Source organism: Symphodus melops (genome assembly GCF_947650265.1).
Source record: "Symphodus melops genome assembly, chromosome: 10".
NCBI lineage: Eukaryota > Metazoa > Chordata > Actinopteri > Labriformes > Labridae > Symphodus > Symphodus melops.
The window spans coordinates 1889329-1906270 of NC_136700.1; the positions used below are offsets into that span (position 1 = coordinate 1889329).

The 16942-nt window shown below is 44.0% G+C and overlaps 1 protein-coding gene across 3 annotated transcripts in view; it reads right to left on the bottom strand.

Annotated features, from left to right (window-relative positions):
- Positions 1-16942, bottom strand: part of pak1 (p21 protein (Cdc42/Rac)-activated kinase 1) — a 42860-nt gene that overhangs the window by 3369 nt on the left and 22549 nt on the right. For 2 of the 3 annotated variants that reach the window (XM_079354320.1, XM_079354319.1), the window contains 13 exons: positions 15074-15293; positions 12450-12544; positions 10809-10956; positions 10646-10683; positions 8232-8348; positions 6554-6800; positions 3798-3861; positions 3572-3620; positions 2515-2627; positions 1194-1311; positions 960-1059; positions 532-728; positions 147-284 (listed from right to left, as the gene is read on the bottom strand). In XM_079354320.1, coding sequence (XP_079210446.1) covers positions 147-284; positions 532-728; positions 960-1059; positions 1194-1311; positions 2515-2627; positions 3572-3620; positions 3798-3861; positions 6554-6800; positions 8232-8348; positions 10646-10683; positions 10809-10956; positions 12450-12544; positions 15074-15266 — 1617 coding nt within the window. In that variant the 5' untranslated portion in view covers positions 15267-15293. The remainder of the gene's footprint in view (positions 1-146; positions 285-531; positions 729-959; positions 1060-1193; positions 1312-2514; positions 2628-3571; positions 3621-3797; positions 3862-6553; positions 6801-8231; positions 8349-10645; positions 10684-10808; positions 10957-12449; positions 12545-15073; positions 15294-16942) is intronic. The other variant, XM_079354321.1, reaches the window with a different exon arrangement.

Below are 16942 nucleotides of genomic sequence, written 5' to 3' on the forward strand. Positions count from 1 at the left end.
CACACACACACACACACACACACACACACACACACACACACACACACACACACACACACACACACACACACACACACACACACACACACACACACACACACACACACACACACACACACACACACACACACACACAGTCGCTGTACCTGCAGCAGCTCTTTAGCTGACCCTCTCTTCTCCACGTCCATCTCCAGACATCGGTTCAAGAAGTCTCTGAACGTCGTCGACAGTTTCTCCGGGTTCTGCAGCTCTGGCGTCCCGTTGGTTGCTATGAGATACAGCGCCTAGGCAACATGAACAAGAAGAACAACAAGCAAACATTACCACCCATGAAACACTGCAAGGTAAAAGCACACACGTGGATATGTGAGGTCTTGCACTTTGCTGCCATCTGGTGGTGACATTAAGAAGTATTCTCTGATGGTTTTGCTTTATTGATATTTGCACAAGGAGACGCAGGTACGAAGGAGAGGAAGGACGATGATGATGTGAGAGACTCCCTCGCTCGCCCTTCAGTAAACACTTTCTCACCCTGAGTGGATTTTCATTCAGGTACGGCGGCTCGCCCTCCACCATCTCGATGGCCATGATGCCCAGGGACCAGATGTCGACTTTCGGTCCGTACGCTTTGCGGGTCACGACCTCCGGAGCCATCCAGTACGGAGTCCCGACCATGGTGCTGCGTTTGCTCTGCTCCGGTGTGATCTGGGCGCAGAACCCGAAGTCAGCTGGCGGGGAGGAGAGCGGACACAATGAGTCTGTCAGCTGATGTCACACACCGTCATAACATGTTTTATGAATTGACACAAATAAAGATTGATTGATTGATTGATAGCGAACAAACAGAGAGCTCATGTAAACATCTCCTCTCACTACTGGACTTAAATACGACCAGAGCTCCCCCTGCTGGTCAACAAAGGAACCTACAACAAAGATGATTTAAGAGATGTGAGACTGACTGAGTTTGACGGAGCCGTCCATGCCCAGCAGGATGTTGTCGCTCTTGATGTCTCGATGGATGACCTGGTTCGAGTGGAGGAACTCCAAAGCCTGGAGACACTGGAGAGACGAGAGGAGGATCGAGAGACGGACAAAGAAAGAGAGAGAGAGAGACACAGAGGGAGACATGGATGCATGTTATTTTTTTAGCACAGACGGTTCTATTCAACCAGGTGTCTCCTCCTGCCTCGTACCTCTCTGCACACAGCGGCTATCTGGGCTTCGTCCATGCAGGTTTCCGTGACGACATCAGTCAACGAACCTCCGGCCAGGTACTCCATCACCACCCACAGCTCGTCACCCACAAGGTAGCTACGACAAACATCCAAAATGCAGGTTTTAAGATCGACACCTGAACGTCGGGCGACTGATGTGAGGAGACGGAGCGAAATGACCACATGACTCAATCCCTCTTTTTTTTTTAAATCTTTTTGAGTAGGTTTGAAAAAAAAGTCCTGCTTTTATTTTCTTATGTTCAGAAGTTGTTTGTTCTTCGAGTGCCCGTAATGTTCCTTGACTTCGCTTTTTGATTTGATGTGAAAAAGCACTTTGAGCTTGATTAACACAGAGAGACGCGTTTTACTGGCAGGCATTCAAGTCTCAAGTCTGTTTATGAACAACAATTTAATTCCAATTTAACGCTCAACTACAGAGTGGACTGAAATAAATAAAGGAGCTTTATTACAATAAGTCACCTACAAGTCATCGACGCGGCTCCTTTAAGTTTTACAGCATAAATCAAGGAGACACACAAACACACACTCCATCACCGACGGTGAGAATGTTGTTGCCATGGCGCCGACAGCATTATCTTCAGTCACTTTTGTGCCCCTGCACGTCTCGCAAGACAACCCGGTAACCGAGGCAACCAGACACCCCCCACCCTACATGTCCCGCCGGTTGGCATGGCGACAGGTGAAGTGGACACGGCTCAGTCTCCACAGAGGAGAGTTGTTTTTTTTGTTTTTTTTTACTGCTCCCGTGACATTGCTGAAGAGTTTTCCAGGTTTCCGGGGAACGTTTGGGAACATTTGGGAAGGTCACACACGCCTCATGTTGTCAGCAGACTGTGTGTTTCTTGTTTTAAACATTGGCTGCTTTAAATATTTTTATTTGTTGGAATCAGCAACATAAACAGACGGATCCCGGCCGAGTTGGAATCGGCCAAAACTAAATATAATCCTCCAGTTTTTAAAGCTGCAGCAGCTCGGTCAGTTTTACAGGAACTTCCTTCTCACTGCTTCTTAACTCTCTACTCCTAAAGATCTATCATTTGGTTTCTCGTTCACAAACCGGGAACGGGCAGAGAAGTTCAGACTTCCCTCAACAACTTTAACTATTTTAGGATATTTCTGAAAAGTCAACGAGACACAAAGTCCCCGGACTTCACGCATCCAGTCGTGAGGATTTCTCTCTGTGGTCTGAAAAAAAGGTTTCTAGATGATTGTGTGTGTGTGTATGTGTCAGTGTGTGTGTGTGTGTGTGTGTGTGTGTGTGTGTGTGCGCGTGTCTCACCTGTCCAGGTAGTTCACTATGTTTGGGTTCTTATTTTCCCTCATCACCAGAATCTCGTTGATGATCAGTTCCTTCTTCGGCTGCTGCTGCAGGTTCATCTGTTTGATGGCGACCTGACGAAGCAGAGAAGGTCGGAGACAAGAAAGTGAGAAAAAAAACAAAGATGGGAGAGCAAAGATGAAAAAAGGTGAGGAAGTGAAATATCTGAATCTGAAGGCAGAGAGGAAGCCTGACAGACATGACACAGTGAACACAGACTAATCCTCCCAAAGTGAAACTGAGCAGGATTAGTCTGCAGGAATCTCCTTTAAAAAGAAGCAGGAAGTCACAGCTACTGGTTCCCACTCTTCTCTCTCTTTAAGTCTTTTTCTTCACGTCTCCCTGAATGAACTCAAACATCCAGCATCATAAACCATAAAAAAGGCGTTCAGTTTAAATAAAGCCTTTCGTCTGTGAACGAGTCCAGAAACTAACTTCAGTCACATGGTCGACCTCGGTGACTAGTGGGGTCGTAGTCTGTCTGTGTAAAAGTGTGTAAAGTGAACTCTTCTGAACGCTTGTTGTGCTAAAGGAAAACAATAAAATAAATAATGAACCTTCAGCAGACTTTTCCTCAAACGTGAGCTTCACACTTTTTAAGTTAAACACCGATCACGTTCAAGTCTCTAACGGAACAGATTGTAAAAACTTTATTGATTCTCACTTTTTTTCATCTATCAGCACCAACAGGCCAAAAGGTTTTTTTTAACCTCTCCTGCACTTACTATTATTCTTTAATGTTTTCTTTTTTTGTGTAACTGTCTATTTTTTCTGGTGCAAAAAAAAAAACAAAAAAAAGTTCACATTTTATAACCGCCTGCTCGTCTCCTCTTATTCCACATATTCTCACTTAAACCTCAAATCAAACATCGACCGCTGGTTTTAAAGCATCTCAGCGTGAAAACGCACAGAGCTGTTCATATTTCTGTGGACTCGTTCTCTTTCACAACATCTGTGATTAAAAGCGTCTTCGTAGGGTCGTTGATGTCGAACAGACGGGATCGTGAAGACGACCTACCTCCTGTCCCGTGGCGATGTCGATGGCGGTGTACACGGTGCCAGACGCCCTGAAAACAAACAGCAGAGTGAATACGAGCTCGTCTCTACTCCTCAAATCAAAGAAGAAACTTCTGCAGGTTTTACAGCATTCAAACGACCAGAGGGTTGAGTCATAATTTAAGGCCATTTAATTAGACTTCTTCCATCTTTAGAAACACCTTCATGACACGTCGACTCGTACATACCCCTGTCCGATCTTCTCAAAGCGCGTGTATTTCTTCTTGGGGTCTCCAACACTCACAATCGTCCCTGAGTTCAAAAAGAGACAGAAAGAAAGAAAGAAAGAAAGAAAGAAGCAAAACTTGTTTATTGATCGATCAAAACGATCTGCAAGAAGGAGGAAAACACTTTTTAATCCACCGCACGTTTAAACAGACCATTTTGAATTGTTCATGTTTACAGTACGACTGAATTTGAATGGATAAAACAGTTTGTCTTTCTATCCATTCAGATTCTACTCTATGTTCATCCCACTCAGGTCGATGCAGCATGCGGACTGAGAGAAAGAGCAGCGAGGAGAAAGAGAGAAGAAGAAAAGAATAATGGAGGGAAAAGAAGGTGAAAACTAAAATGGAGAAATCAACGGAAAAGTTGAAGAACGTACAATGAAGAAGAAAACAAGGAAAAAAAAGTGAGAGACAACGGATGTTTGAAGTGCACGAAAACAAATCGAAGGAAGAAACGGAGAGAATGACAGAGAGAGGGAGGTAGAGAGAAAGTTTCTCTGTCTGCAGCTTGTGAAACCTGGAGTCACTCAGCAGGAGACACAACGATGGAAAGAGAGAGGACGACCAATCAGACGTGAGGGTCGGACAGAGGGGGTGGGGACAGTGGATATCAGGTCTGTCAATCAGAGAGACAGACGGACAGACAGGCAGTATCCTGGTCTTACCAGCAGAGGGAGATCTGAGCACATCTGGACAGGCGTGGGGCATGATTTAAAAAATATACAGGCTTTTATTCAGGGGTTAACACACAATGACACAGATCAGCACGAGCTGAAATATCAGCGCAGCTGGTCACTCACAACATGTAGACTTAAGAGTATAGTGAGGAGACGTTAGTTTGAGCCTTTCGGGCATTTAAAGCACACAGATTGTGTGTTGTTTGTGTAGCTGTGTTGTGACAGAGACAGACGCACATCTCCATCCAGGAGGTCCTGACCTCAAACTGACCTCTGATATCTGAATCGGTCTAAAAATAAATAATTGTGTGAATGTACTAAAGACTTAAAGACCATAAAGTGAGGAAAAAATTTCATGTCTAAATTACGCATAGTCTTTAATACACGCTTTGTAGCAGTGGAGTCGCCCCCTGCTGGCCTTTAGTAAGAATGCAGGTTTAAGACGCTTCAATACTGGGTTCACTTGTAAAAACACAGAGCTGCGTCGAACTATTGAGAACAGTTTAGAACATTTTTTTGCATGATAAAATTGATGCGTTTTATTTTGAAAAAGCACAGCGGGGTTTAATCTGTCGTTAGAGGAAGTTAGAAACCAAGCAGAACATGAAGAGGTTTTATAACTTCTGTTTTCACAAAGAAGAAGTTCTTCTCGTTCTTCTCTTTTAATGCATGAACACAATGTGTGTTTGTGATTCAGTTGAAACACGGAGTAGATCAAGATAAAGTAAAGTCTGTGGGTTTACTGAGGACACAAATCTGCTTGGTTTCTGAGAACGTATTTCACTGTTACAGCTTTGAGTTAAAACATGCTGGAAGAGAAACAACAGAGTAATAAACAGAGTTTGTTTTTAACAGTTTGAGACTCAGCAGGAAGCTTCTTCTTTTGTTAGTAAGTGATAAAGTTATGCAACGACGTCTGTTGTTCCAACACCCCACACATCAGATTTTGTTTAATCCTCACATTAAGAGTCAAAGACGGATTTCTGCCTTTGCAGGAAAACTAGACCTGAAACTATTTTCAGTTCTATTCTAAAATGTTTCAGTAAAAAATGTTTAATTTAAAGGGCGTTAATCTGTCGTGACTCAGCAACAAGTATTAAAAAAAGACTCTTCATGTCAAATCATATCTGCGATGGATCTGTACGAAAAATATTATTTATGTTAGTAATGTTTTTATAATTTGTACAGTCCGGCGTGGACGAGTTCATGGTGCTCACTCACATTATTTTTCAATAAAAGAGTAAAAAAATAAATAAATGCAGAACTCTTGTAGAGTCTGCATCACATTAAGGTTTTGGTAAAGTTTCTGTTTTTACTGATATTAAAGCCTGCAATGAACAGAGGATGAAATACAGTTAATGAAAGAAACATCAGGCTGACTGAGACTAAAATAAATGTGCGTGTGCATCCAGAGAGGAGGTGATGAAACAGCCTGTCGAACACAGGAGAGTAAATGAAACTAAAATTAGCTCTCGGAGACTCAACGTCCTCGATGAACTGCAGCAGATAAAAACCACTTCAGAGAACCTGCAGACGAGGTTCACGAGGATGTCGGCCATGTTGAAAAGGTTCGCTGTGACCGGCATGGTGAAGATTTCTATCCACAGACTTTATGAATCTGGTACTTCAATAAAAACACTTCATGGCTTCTTACTGAACGGCTGATTTCAAACTTTGTCAAACATTTTAAAGTTCTTTTATATTAAAACAAATAAGTGGATAAAACTCAGCCGTTCATTTCTTCAAGGACGCATTTCAGAAAAAAAACTGAAAAAATGGAGACAGCTGAAGAGTCAAAAAAAAAAAAAAAGCATTTTGGTTTTGTGTTCAGGTTGAGGATAAATAAATAAAAACTGTAGAGAATCTGCATATTCTGAAGTCTATGTTGAGCATAATTTCAGGTTTTCTACCAGATGTTGGACGTGGCTGCTGGAAGTGGCCGAACACTGACGTTACATAAAAGGTCGCTGAGTCGTCTGAATGACGTCACTATAGATGTAACCAGGAGTCTTGTTTGGGTGTGAAAATCAGCCTTACGTAGTTTCTCCAGGATCTCCTCGTCTGACATCTTCTTCTTCCTGGTTTTATCCAGGGGGCGGGGCACAGACGGCCCGGGGGCGGGGCTTGCGCTGGGTGGGCTGCTGGGAGCGCCCTCTGCAGGTGGGGCCGGGGTAACGGCAGCAGCAGCAGCAGCAGCAGCGGCCGTCGGCGGGGAGATCGGGGAGGTGGCGGCATCTTTGGTCGGAGGAGCAGGGAGCGGCTCGATCACGGAGCGTGTGTAGATCTGAGAGGATGATTAAGACAGATAGATATTAAGATATTAATGTGCTTCTTTCTCCCGACTATAAGAACTGATTTATATATCGAGTTCTATTTGTCAGCCTGTTTCAACTGAAGCTGAACTTTGCAAAGAAGACTGCCGGACTGTTTCTTTAGACCCGAGTAATTCACTGTAGGTTCACCTAACTGCACGCTGGACCAGACCCAGCAGAGAACAGAGAGCTCCTTTCAAAAACTGTTGCTAAATAAAAACCTTCCTGGTACCCTCGTGACTGCCACACACACACACACACTCACACACACACACACACACACACACACACACACACAGGTCCTTGTGGTCCTATAAGCGAGTTAAAGTGGGGCAGGACGCAGGTCCATTTAAAGACTTAAAGATACCTGGACATCAGCAGAGACTCACCTGGGAGCGTTTAGAGAGAGTGAGTCAGAATCTGTTGACTCTTTTAATGTCGGTCTGATGAAAACCTGGATGCAGAGCGATTTGGGGGGGGGGGGGGTCGACCCCACGTGTGACTGAGTTCAGATGTCTCAGATGCTCAGAGATTATTACAAAGGTTGTATAAGTGAATTTAAATGTGGCAGCACCAGGAAAAGAGTTCCTACATGTAGGGGGCGTGGCCTCAATGGCCCTGCTGTCAGCAGCGTGACTGAGCAGTAGCACATATTCAATGTGTACAAACATTACATATGGCCACGCTTCTGCACCTCAGTAAGGTCGAGAAGCATGTGATCCAATCTCAGCCAATCAGAAGACATCATCCTACGTCACTGATTCTGCTATTGTGGCATTTCAACCGAATCTGGTAACTTTGTCAGTGTTTATTTTGTTCTAATTCTGTTATGTCCCCCAAATTTCAATTTCAAAGCATTTCAATGAGCGCTCTATAAAATGGAAAATATATTTCCCCGACTATATTCAAGTTCCCTGTTCAGGGTCAACCTTCAGTTTTGTAAATTCCCGATTTATTCCCATTAATTCCTGAAACTTTTGAAACCCTCCTCTTCAGTTCAGTGAAGGGTTTTAAAATATTGAAGCTTTTTGGGCACTTCCAAGTTTATTTAGTATATCTGATTATTGACACTCGTTTTAAGAATAAAAGGCTTCCTGTCACTAAATGAACGTCTCAGTTGACTTTCTTCACAATAATGTTGAAGTCTTATTTTTCTGCTGTTGTGTTAAAAGCTGATAAGACGACCTTGATGTCAGACAGGCCTCAGGTGTGTTTCTATCCCTGTGAGGACAAACTTCAGTGTTTAACCCTTTCAGCACAGCGCAGGTGAGGGCAGGTGGGACGGGCGTGTAACGTTTGCGAGCAGGTTTTTAAGTCGTGTCGAGGTTAATGTTTCTGATGGTTATGTTTAAGGTCGGGGGATTGGGTCCTCATAAGTATAGAAAGAACATGTGTGTCCTTACTGATTTGGTGTGTTCTGGTCGGGGGGCGATCACCGGCGGTGGCTCTGCCTCGTCTTCGTCATCGTCCTCGGATACGGTTGCTATGGCGGGCGTCTCCGACACGGCCTTGGAGCTCTGCTTGATGTCACAAGGGGAGAGAGGGCGGTGCCTCAGTGACATCATCTTCACATGAGCCAACAGCGATACCAGACCCATCATAGCTTCCTGCCGTTACTGCTTAATCATCTCATGGTGCGGCTCAGTCCTCCCAGACTCTGTCTCTTCTTCTCTGCTCATTTAAATGTAACCTCCTCTTCTTCCTGCACTCCTCTCCGTCTTTCCGCCTTCTTTTCTTTTCCTTTTCTCGCCCTGCTCTCGTCATCACTGCTGCTGTCTGAACGCTCCGGTCATGTCTGGCTTCTGATGCCCCTTCTTCTTCTCTCTCTCTCTCTCTCTCTCTCTCTCTCTCTCTCTCTGTGATGGTCTGACACTCGGCTAGTGGCCAAGCTGCAGACACAGGGAAATGGTAAAAAGATGCTGATTCACAATGCAGAGGACAGAAATAGAGAGAGAGAGAGAGAGAGAGAGAGAGAGAGAGAGAGAGAGAGGATGGATTGGCATCACCATCACTTCCTCCTCCCTCCTGTATTCTCACCTTCAAAGTTTTGTTTAAAGTCACCTTGCAGACCACACGTTCACTGCGACAACACAAAGTCGTCCAACATGAAGCGTCCTGAAAACACTTCCTGACCAATCACAGGCGACTTTGGTTTGCAATAAGTATTTTAGACATCAAGATTCATCAAGTAGTTTTAAAGCTCCCTGGTTTTACACAGCTGACATCAAAACACAGTTTTTGTTGTTTCTTGTTCATAAACGTTTAAGATTCAAACCGTCGTCCTTTTTCGCCATCTGGTTGTTATTTACGTTCCCACAAATTCAGGGGAAAAACATTAAGATGTGTTTCAGGTCTGCATCAGGATGTGTTCATATGAACTGAACAATAAAAAAAAAAAACATCTTTAACTTAAACCTTGTCTCTGTGTTTGAAGCATCGAGGGGCTTCATATGCACCCACACGAAAACATACGACACAGTTTACTGGATTTCTTAATAATTCAATTTGACAGTTTTATTGCTAATCTTTAAAAAAAATGGTGACCAAAAATATACTGGGTTTTTTTTTTAATCGCAGCTTTTGATCAAAAAAAGCTGAAATCATTTTAACATTTCAGGTATACTCGTAGATTGACCCGTCATTAACAACACTTTTCTCCCTCTTGGACTTAATGAATGTTTAAGAGCTAAACTGAAGGTCACAGATGCTTCAACTCTAAAAACAGTTGAGAGGAAACACAATCCTGCACGATCTGTTCGTCTGTTTCTCACCTGTTCAGTAACTCTGCCCCTCTCCCTCCATCGACGCTGCATCTCCTGTCCTTCTCTCCGCTCCGTCCCGTCAAATGCTAGATTAGACCTCATCTCCTCCCCTCCTTCTTTTAATCTCCTCATCCTCTCCCTCCTTCCTCTCCTATAATCCTGTCATACCTTGTCACCCGGCTCCACAGACTTCCCTTACGTTTACCCTCGACCTCGCCTCGGAAATCTCCACTTTAATATTTCTCTTTGAAGTTTGATCGCGGGTTTCGACATGAAAGTGAAAGTTCAGTAGATGCTGTTCAGGATGAGCACGTCATGAAGAGGAAGTGCTGATAAGCTGATGAGATTTGATCTCAACTCACAGTGAATTTAAATACACAAAAAAAGCAGTGAGAAAACGATCGTCAGCACTTAAAGCTGCTTCCATTGAAGTCTGATTATTGTTTGAACAGCTGATTCTGGAGCTGCTGAGTTTGTCTCCACGCGAACAACAAACAAAGATTCAGCACAGATTTTAATTTAGAAACATGTTCAATTAGTCGCAATTTATGAACTAAGTCCCCGTGTCCACCGAGCACCGACCGTACGCTCGAGCGCTGCTCGTCTGACCCGTCTCTATGACAACAGCCTGCAGACAAAGACCAACACTGCTCCTTCACGTTTTACTGCATGATTTACATGTTGTTGTTTTTTTACCCCAGCAGGCACGGAGCGAAGAGGACGAGGGTGCAAGACACGATCCAACTTTTTAAAAACGTCCCTTTCCCCCCCCCCACAGAGCAGGTGATCCGTCTAAAGGCTCATCTAAGTGAAGAGCTGCACGTGCATGTTTGCTTTCTGACAGGATGAAGGTATCGGGCCTCAGCAGCTGTGACCATAAATGATCCTTCACTTCAGTCTCGTGGGGGTTTCAGATGAACTGCTTTAAAATCAAAGACATACTTTTCTTCTCATCTCCCACAGTCGTTCTTTTTATTTGCTTTATCAGCAGCTAGCTTCAGGCTAATTCTTCATCCTCCGCCTCATAAACAAACATGCAGAGAAACACTTCTTACCGCTGTGTTGGACGAGTTGAAGGCGTCTGTGTTTTTATCTGCAGGGAAAACAAACACAGCAGGAAATTAGAAGAAAAACAATATCAAAGTAAAGCAAAATGTTTGGATGTAAACGTGTGTGTGTGTGTGTGTGTGTGTGTGTGTGTGTGTGTGTGTGCTGTACCTGTGAAGCTCATGTATTTCTGGCTGTTGGCCGTTTCCTTTGAGTCGTAGAACTTCAAAACGTCGAGGACGGCCTGTGGATTCTTCTTCTGCTCCAGCTTGGTGATGTTGGAGGTCTGCAGGAGCCGAGCCCACTGCTCCGGCATGCCCTGCGCACACACACACACACACACACACACACACACACACACACACACACACACACAGACACACACAGACACACACACACAGACACACACAGACACACACAAAGAGGAGTGTGAGCTCGGGTTTTATATATTTGTGTTTGTATGTGATACAAAAGTGTTTTAAAGTCCTCCTTTATGTTACTCTTCTTGTGTTAAAGTGTCTAAACTTATCTTATTGTTTTAACAAATGAACAGCTGAGACGATGCATCAACAGGCACGAGCGACTTTATTAAAATATATATTGTATCATAGACGGTTGTTGTTCCTGCAGCGTAAACAGTAAAGAGAGAAGATGGAGCCTTGAGGTTTTTAACAGTAAAAGGGGAAGTCTTCCTTGTGGCCAGCAGGGGGCGACTTCATGAGCACGTAAAGCTTTTTCTCATTGAAGAAAAATGTCAGGAAACTGAATTTAATGGTTTAAATTCAATATTCTTTTCCTCTTGACCTACAGCGCTGTTAGGATAACTGAAAAAACAACGATTGTTTTATAGTCACAAAATGGTAAAAAGGCCAAAAACAGCAGATGACAAAAACACTGTTGACACGTCTGACATTCACTCAAACACTTGAACATTTAGAAGATGGGACTCTAATCTCTTGGCCTTCTACAATTTGTAAATTAAGTGAAATTAGTTTTAAGAGCGACGACAAATGATACATTTTAGAAAGACACACACACACACACACACACACACACACACACACACACGCACACTTTCTAAGGAGGAGGCAGTCTTGTCATATGTGTACTTTAATCACATTAAAGTACACACACAACTGGGTCACATCTCTCCACTCTTTTGTCTGGGTCAGTCCATCACACAAACAACACACACACACACACACACACACACACACACACACACACACACTCCTCCACGTTCTGCTCCATCCTAGATCTCTACTCAGGTCTCAATGTTCAAGCATCCATCCACAGCGTCTCTGTGCTCGTCCACACCGTCGTTTACTTTGATGCATTTTGATCCAAATAAAAAGGACGAATAAATAATACAAGTTGCTTTTATATGTAGATGTGTGTATGACTGAGAGGAGAAGGAACTTCTGTATGTCCCAGATTACAGGACAGGAAGGAGGAGCTCTCCCTCTCACACACACACACACACACTCACACACACACACGGACATGCACACACACTTTAACTCCCAGCTAAACGAGCTTGGTCAGGCGGATCAAGTGAGTCAGCTAAACAAGGAGTCTTTGTCTAATGTGATTATTTAAAAAGGTTCATTTGCCAAGTGTGTGTGTGTGTGTGTGTGTGCATCTAACACGCAGACACACACATTTATACACACACACTCTTGCACGCAACAATGAACATGGGTCTTTTGGTAAGCAATTAAAAAGTGATGCAAACACACACACACACACACACACACCACAGAAACACAGTGTGGTCGCTTCAGGAGCGTTACAGCTCACACTAACACTTACAGTGAACTCCCCGGTGACGGCATCAAAGCCAACGTGGATGGTGTGTTCGAAATCTGACGGCAGAGAGATCTCTGGACGCTCCTTCTTCTTATAGGCTGTTACATAAAATGAAAAAAAAAAAGAAAAGAAAAGAAAAAAATTACTTTGAAGGTTATATTTGATGCAAAGTACACTTAACCACATTATTTAACACCGGTTAGTCTGTCTACAAACCCCCCAGTTATGAGAGAAGTTCATCTTCTTCATCTTCTGCCTGAAAATGTGTGCTCAAACAGGCTGTTTTGAGATTTTCCCTTCATGACATCACAAAGGGCAGTAGCCCCTCCCCCAGGTGGGTGACACTCCCACAGCTAGGTGTTTGTTCTGCCCTCTGAGTCTGCCTTCTCACAGTAAACAATAGGACATGGAGCCAGAAAGCAGCGAGTACACCCGAGCCCTTCCAGAGAGGGGGCGTGGTCAGACACAGCTCATTTACATATTTAAAGCTACAGACACAGAAACAGCCTGTTCTGAGCAGGGCTGAAATAGAGGGGTTTATAGACATGATCAAATACAGGATCAGAGTGGATTTACAACAACACACTTCACACACATGATGAAGAGGAGCGAGGACACTGATTTACACTGAAGAGGAGGAGATGTGACCTTTAAGTCAATTAAGGGAACTCAAAGAAACCATCATGAGGTCATGTTTACAGGGGATACTTATTCAATTGTGATCATTAAAGTTAATGCAGTTTAAACCAGAAGGAATCTGGATGATCTAATAAACTATGAACTATAAGAATAAAGGCTTTTGAGTTCAAATGAGCTTAAGAACATGGAGACTGAAAGTTTTGATGTTGCCATCAAAGCTGCAGAGAAGCGAGTTGTGTTAAATTATCAAACTGACTGTAACAGAAAGATCTTTAAAGACGAGGAGGTGGTACAAAGAGATTCAGGCAAATACATCCCAGAGAGAAATGCTTAATACTTATGGGGGAAAAAACCTGATTTGCTTATTTGTTATTCACCAAAGAAAATTTAAAAAAAATGTAAAAGAGGAATAATTAGTGAGGAGAGGGAGAACTCAAAGAAGCAGTCAGTAAGAGAAACGATGAAGATGGAAAGAGAGATGCAGACGGAGTGAGGACGACACGACAAAGGAGACACCATATGCTGTGAACGATGCACATCGATCCTCTGGGAAATCATTACTCAGACACCGGGAACCCCTTGGGATCACTAACAATGATGCAGGACCACCAGGCTCCTGCAAAGCATCATGGGTAATAACCCTCCCTGTGTGTGGAACACGTGTGTTGAAGAATAAAGTCACCGCGAAAGTGCAAAAACCTGCAAGTTCCTCGAGTGTCCAAAAGACACACACACACACACACACACACACACACACACACACACACACATACACATACACACACACACACACACACACACACACACACACACACACACACACACACACACACACACATTTTACACATTGGATTTGATGAAGCAGGGCGTTTATTTTCATAAGAAGGGGCGTGGCCAATCTGGAGATTTAAGGCCCGCCTCTCAGCTCAGCTCCACCTCTCTGCCTGTTACTAGCTTGACTGAAAGTCTAATATGGCGAACGGCATCGGTGGGCTTCAAAAGTCTGCTGCAGCAACCGACATGTGACATCCCTGAGACTATGTCCATGTCTTATACAGTCTATAGCGGGCCGATTCAATTAGCAGCACAGCGCTCCCGTTTAACAGAACATCTTTGATCCTGTGCTCGCAGGATATCACAAGCTGGTCCAAACCTCGGGTCCTTAGCTTTCTGAAAACATGGCTCCCTGAAGAATAGAGTTAATTAGCGCTGGTCTAGAGAGGAGTAAACAGCACGCCGAGCGTCTACGTTTTGGTTTTAGCACCAGCTAGCTGTGAAACTGTTTTAATCTGATCTTCTTGTAGGAGAAAAAGCAGACAGAAAAAGAAGAAGAAGGCCTTTGAATAAGACTGCTTGATAATGAGAGTCTACCTCCAGAACTGACACAACAGGGCCAAGTATAAAAAAAAAAAAAAACGAGGGATACACAAGGCGGCTCTGAGAAGCTCAAACACTTCAATCCACAATTATTTTATATATTTTTTTATATCTCACGTCGTTTCTTTATTTCATCACCGTCTTAAATCAAAGTTAGTATTTCTACTCTGAAATTCGCTTTTTGTTTTACAAGCCAAGGTATCCTCGGTACGGTGGCCTGTTGAGGACATCTCCGGCTCAGACACTGACTCTCCCTCACTGTCTCCGTCCTCCTCTGTCAGACACATCCAACAGATATATTATCCATAATCACAGGATCATCAAAGACTGTTTATTCCTCATCAGAGTGCAACAGAAGCTCAGAGGAGTGAAAGTGATTTACCTTCTGCTGCAGGGTTTGACAGCAGCTCTGACACAATAAGGCCACACTGAGGCAAAACTCGACTACGTCTCGCTCATGCACAGGTGGAGGCCGACGCACTGAGGAGGCTTAAATGTGTTTGCTGGGTATTGATCCAGAAGCGCCTGATGATAAAAAAAAAAAAACCTGATATCCTGGAGGACTTCTCAGCCACCGAGGACCCCGAAACACTGCAGCCTCAAGCACTCACTTTTATCGCCTCCTCCGGTCAGGATGAATCTGATCGAGCGGTCTTTCTTCTTCTTGTCCTCCGGGTTCGGTGGGAGGGGCTTGGAGCCGTGGTTGAGAGGGGCGGGGTCCTTGTTGCAGGAGCCGATCATGGTGCTGGTGTTCCTCATGGGCGGAGCTGGGGGCTTGTCCTCGACCTCCCCATTATCAGACATCTTCAGCTACGCTGCAGCCGGCCGCTCCTGCACAGGAGAGACGCCGAGAGTCACCGACAGCAAAACACAGAAACACGAATGATGGCTTCTGCACACACACACACACACACACACACACACTCCTGTCTTTATGAATATCATGCACGACACTGTAGATGTGCAGCGACACACTTCATTCTTCTTATTTCCTGAACTCATCTCATGTTTTATCTTTCTCATTCTCACATGACCTCTTTACTGTTTAACTTCCACCTGTGACGCTTCTTTATGCCCCGTGTCATATTTCTTTATTTCTTTCTGATTGTAATCTTTGATTTTAATCAGTGAACAACACGATGCTCTTTGTGTACCAACACTGCTGTAGAAATGATCTTATTTAAACCTGTTTTTAAGGCTTTTAATGCAGTTTGGATTTTCCATCGTACTCTCATAAAAGGTTGAATGCTGGGTAAAAAAAATAAATAAATAAATAATAATAATAATAATAATAATAATAATTATTGTTATCAGAAAATGAAGAAAGCTTTCTGTGCTGCGGTTCAGTCGGGTCTGTTTGATCTACAAGAACTTTGCTGACTAACTCAGAAAGTTGAGCTTTTTCCGCTCTCACAACATTTAGGTCTGACTCACGGACACAAAAATACACACACACACACACACACACACACACACACACACACACATTAGGTTGTGTAAGGAGGTCCTGAAGCACACGCACAGCTGGGAGGAACAGAGGGACAGTTAATGACAGGTTTTGGCCACAACGCCCTCGTGCAGAAATTCACACACACACACACACACACACACACACACACACACACACACACACGCTAGCTGCAAGCTAACCTGCTCTGCTAAATGCCCGCATGAGGAGAGTCTATCTGGGTCAGAGACATGATTTAACACACACACACACACACCCCCTTGGGATGCTGATAGTTCATCATTGATCTATTAATCCTCATAAAGAACATCGGATGTGACAGTGCAGAGTCGTGGCTCGTGACAGAGTGCGATCCCTGCAGGTGTTTTTTCATCACACACACACACACACACACACACACACACACACACACACTGAAGTGAGCCGAGGAAACGGCTCTCTGATCAGAGCTGTGTTTGAGATCAGCGCTGCCCCGGGTACATTATACTGGAGTCATAAATAAAGCCAACTAAATTATTCACCGTCACTAAAATAAAAAATTCAATCAGGAGCTTAAAAACCTTCCCATGATGCACCGCTCTGCTCCTCTGTCTTCCAGTAACTTCCTCTCCGTCCACACCAAAACAAACGGACCACTCACCTCGCTGCGTTTTCAATCCTTCACATCCAACCGTGGAGCAAAAAACTGAGAAGCAGAGCAAAGAGCCACACGCAGCTTTTCAAAGACCCGTCAGTCCTCGTGGGTCACTTTGAGTCCAGACTGGATCCGACACCTCGTCTCATCTAAGACGCAGATCTAAGAAAGCTTCTCACAAGCACACTCGTGAAAATGTTTCCGGAGCGGCTGTCCGACAGGAAGCAGGTCGATCTCACTCAGAGCTACACTGACAGAGTGTGAGTGTGTGTCGGCCTTTTGACCGGCCCCGCCTCCACCAGACTGTGATGTCACAGCACCGTGTCACCAGGTGAGTCAGATGAGGAAGTGGGAAATACGGCAAACACACACACACAC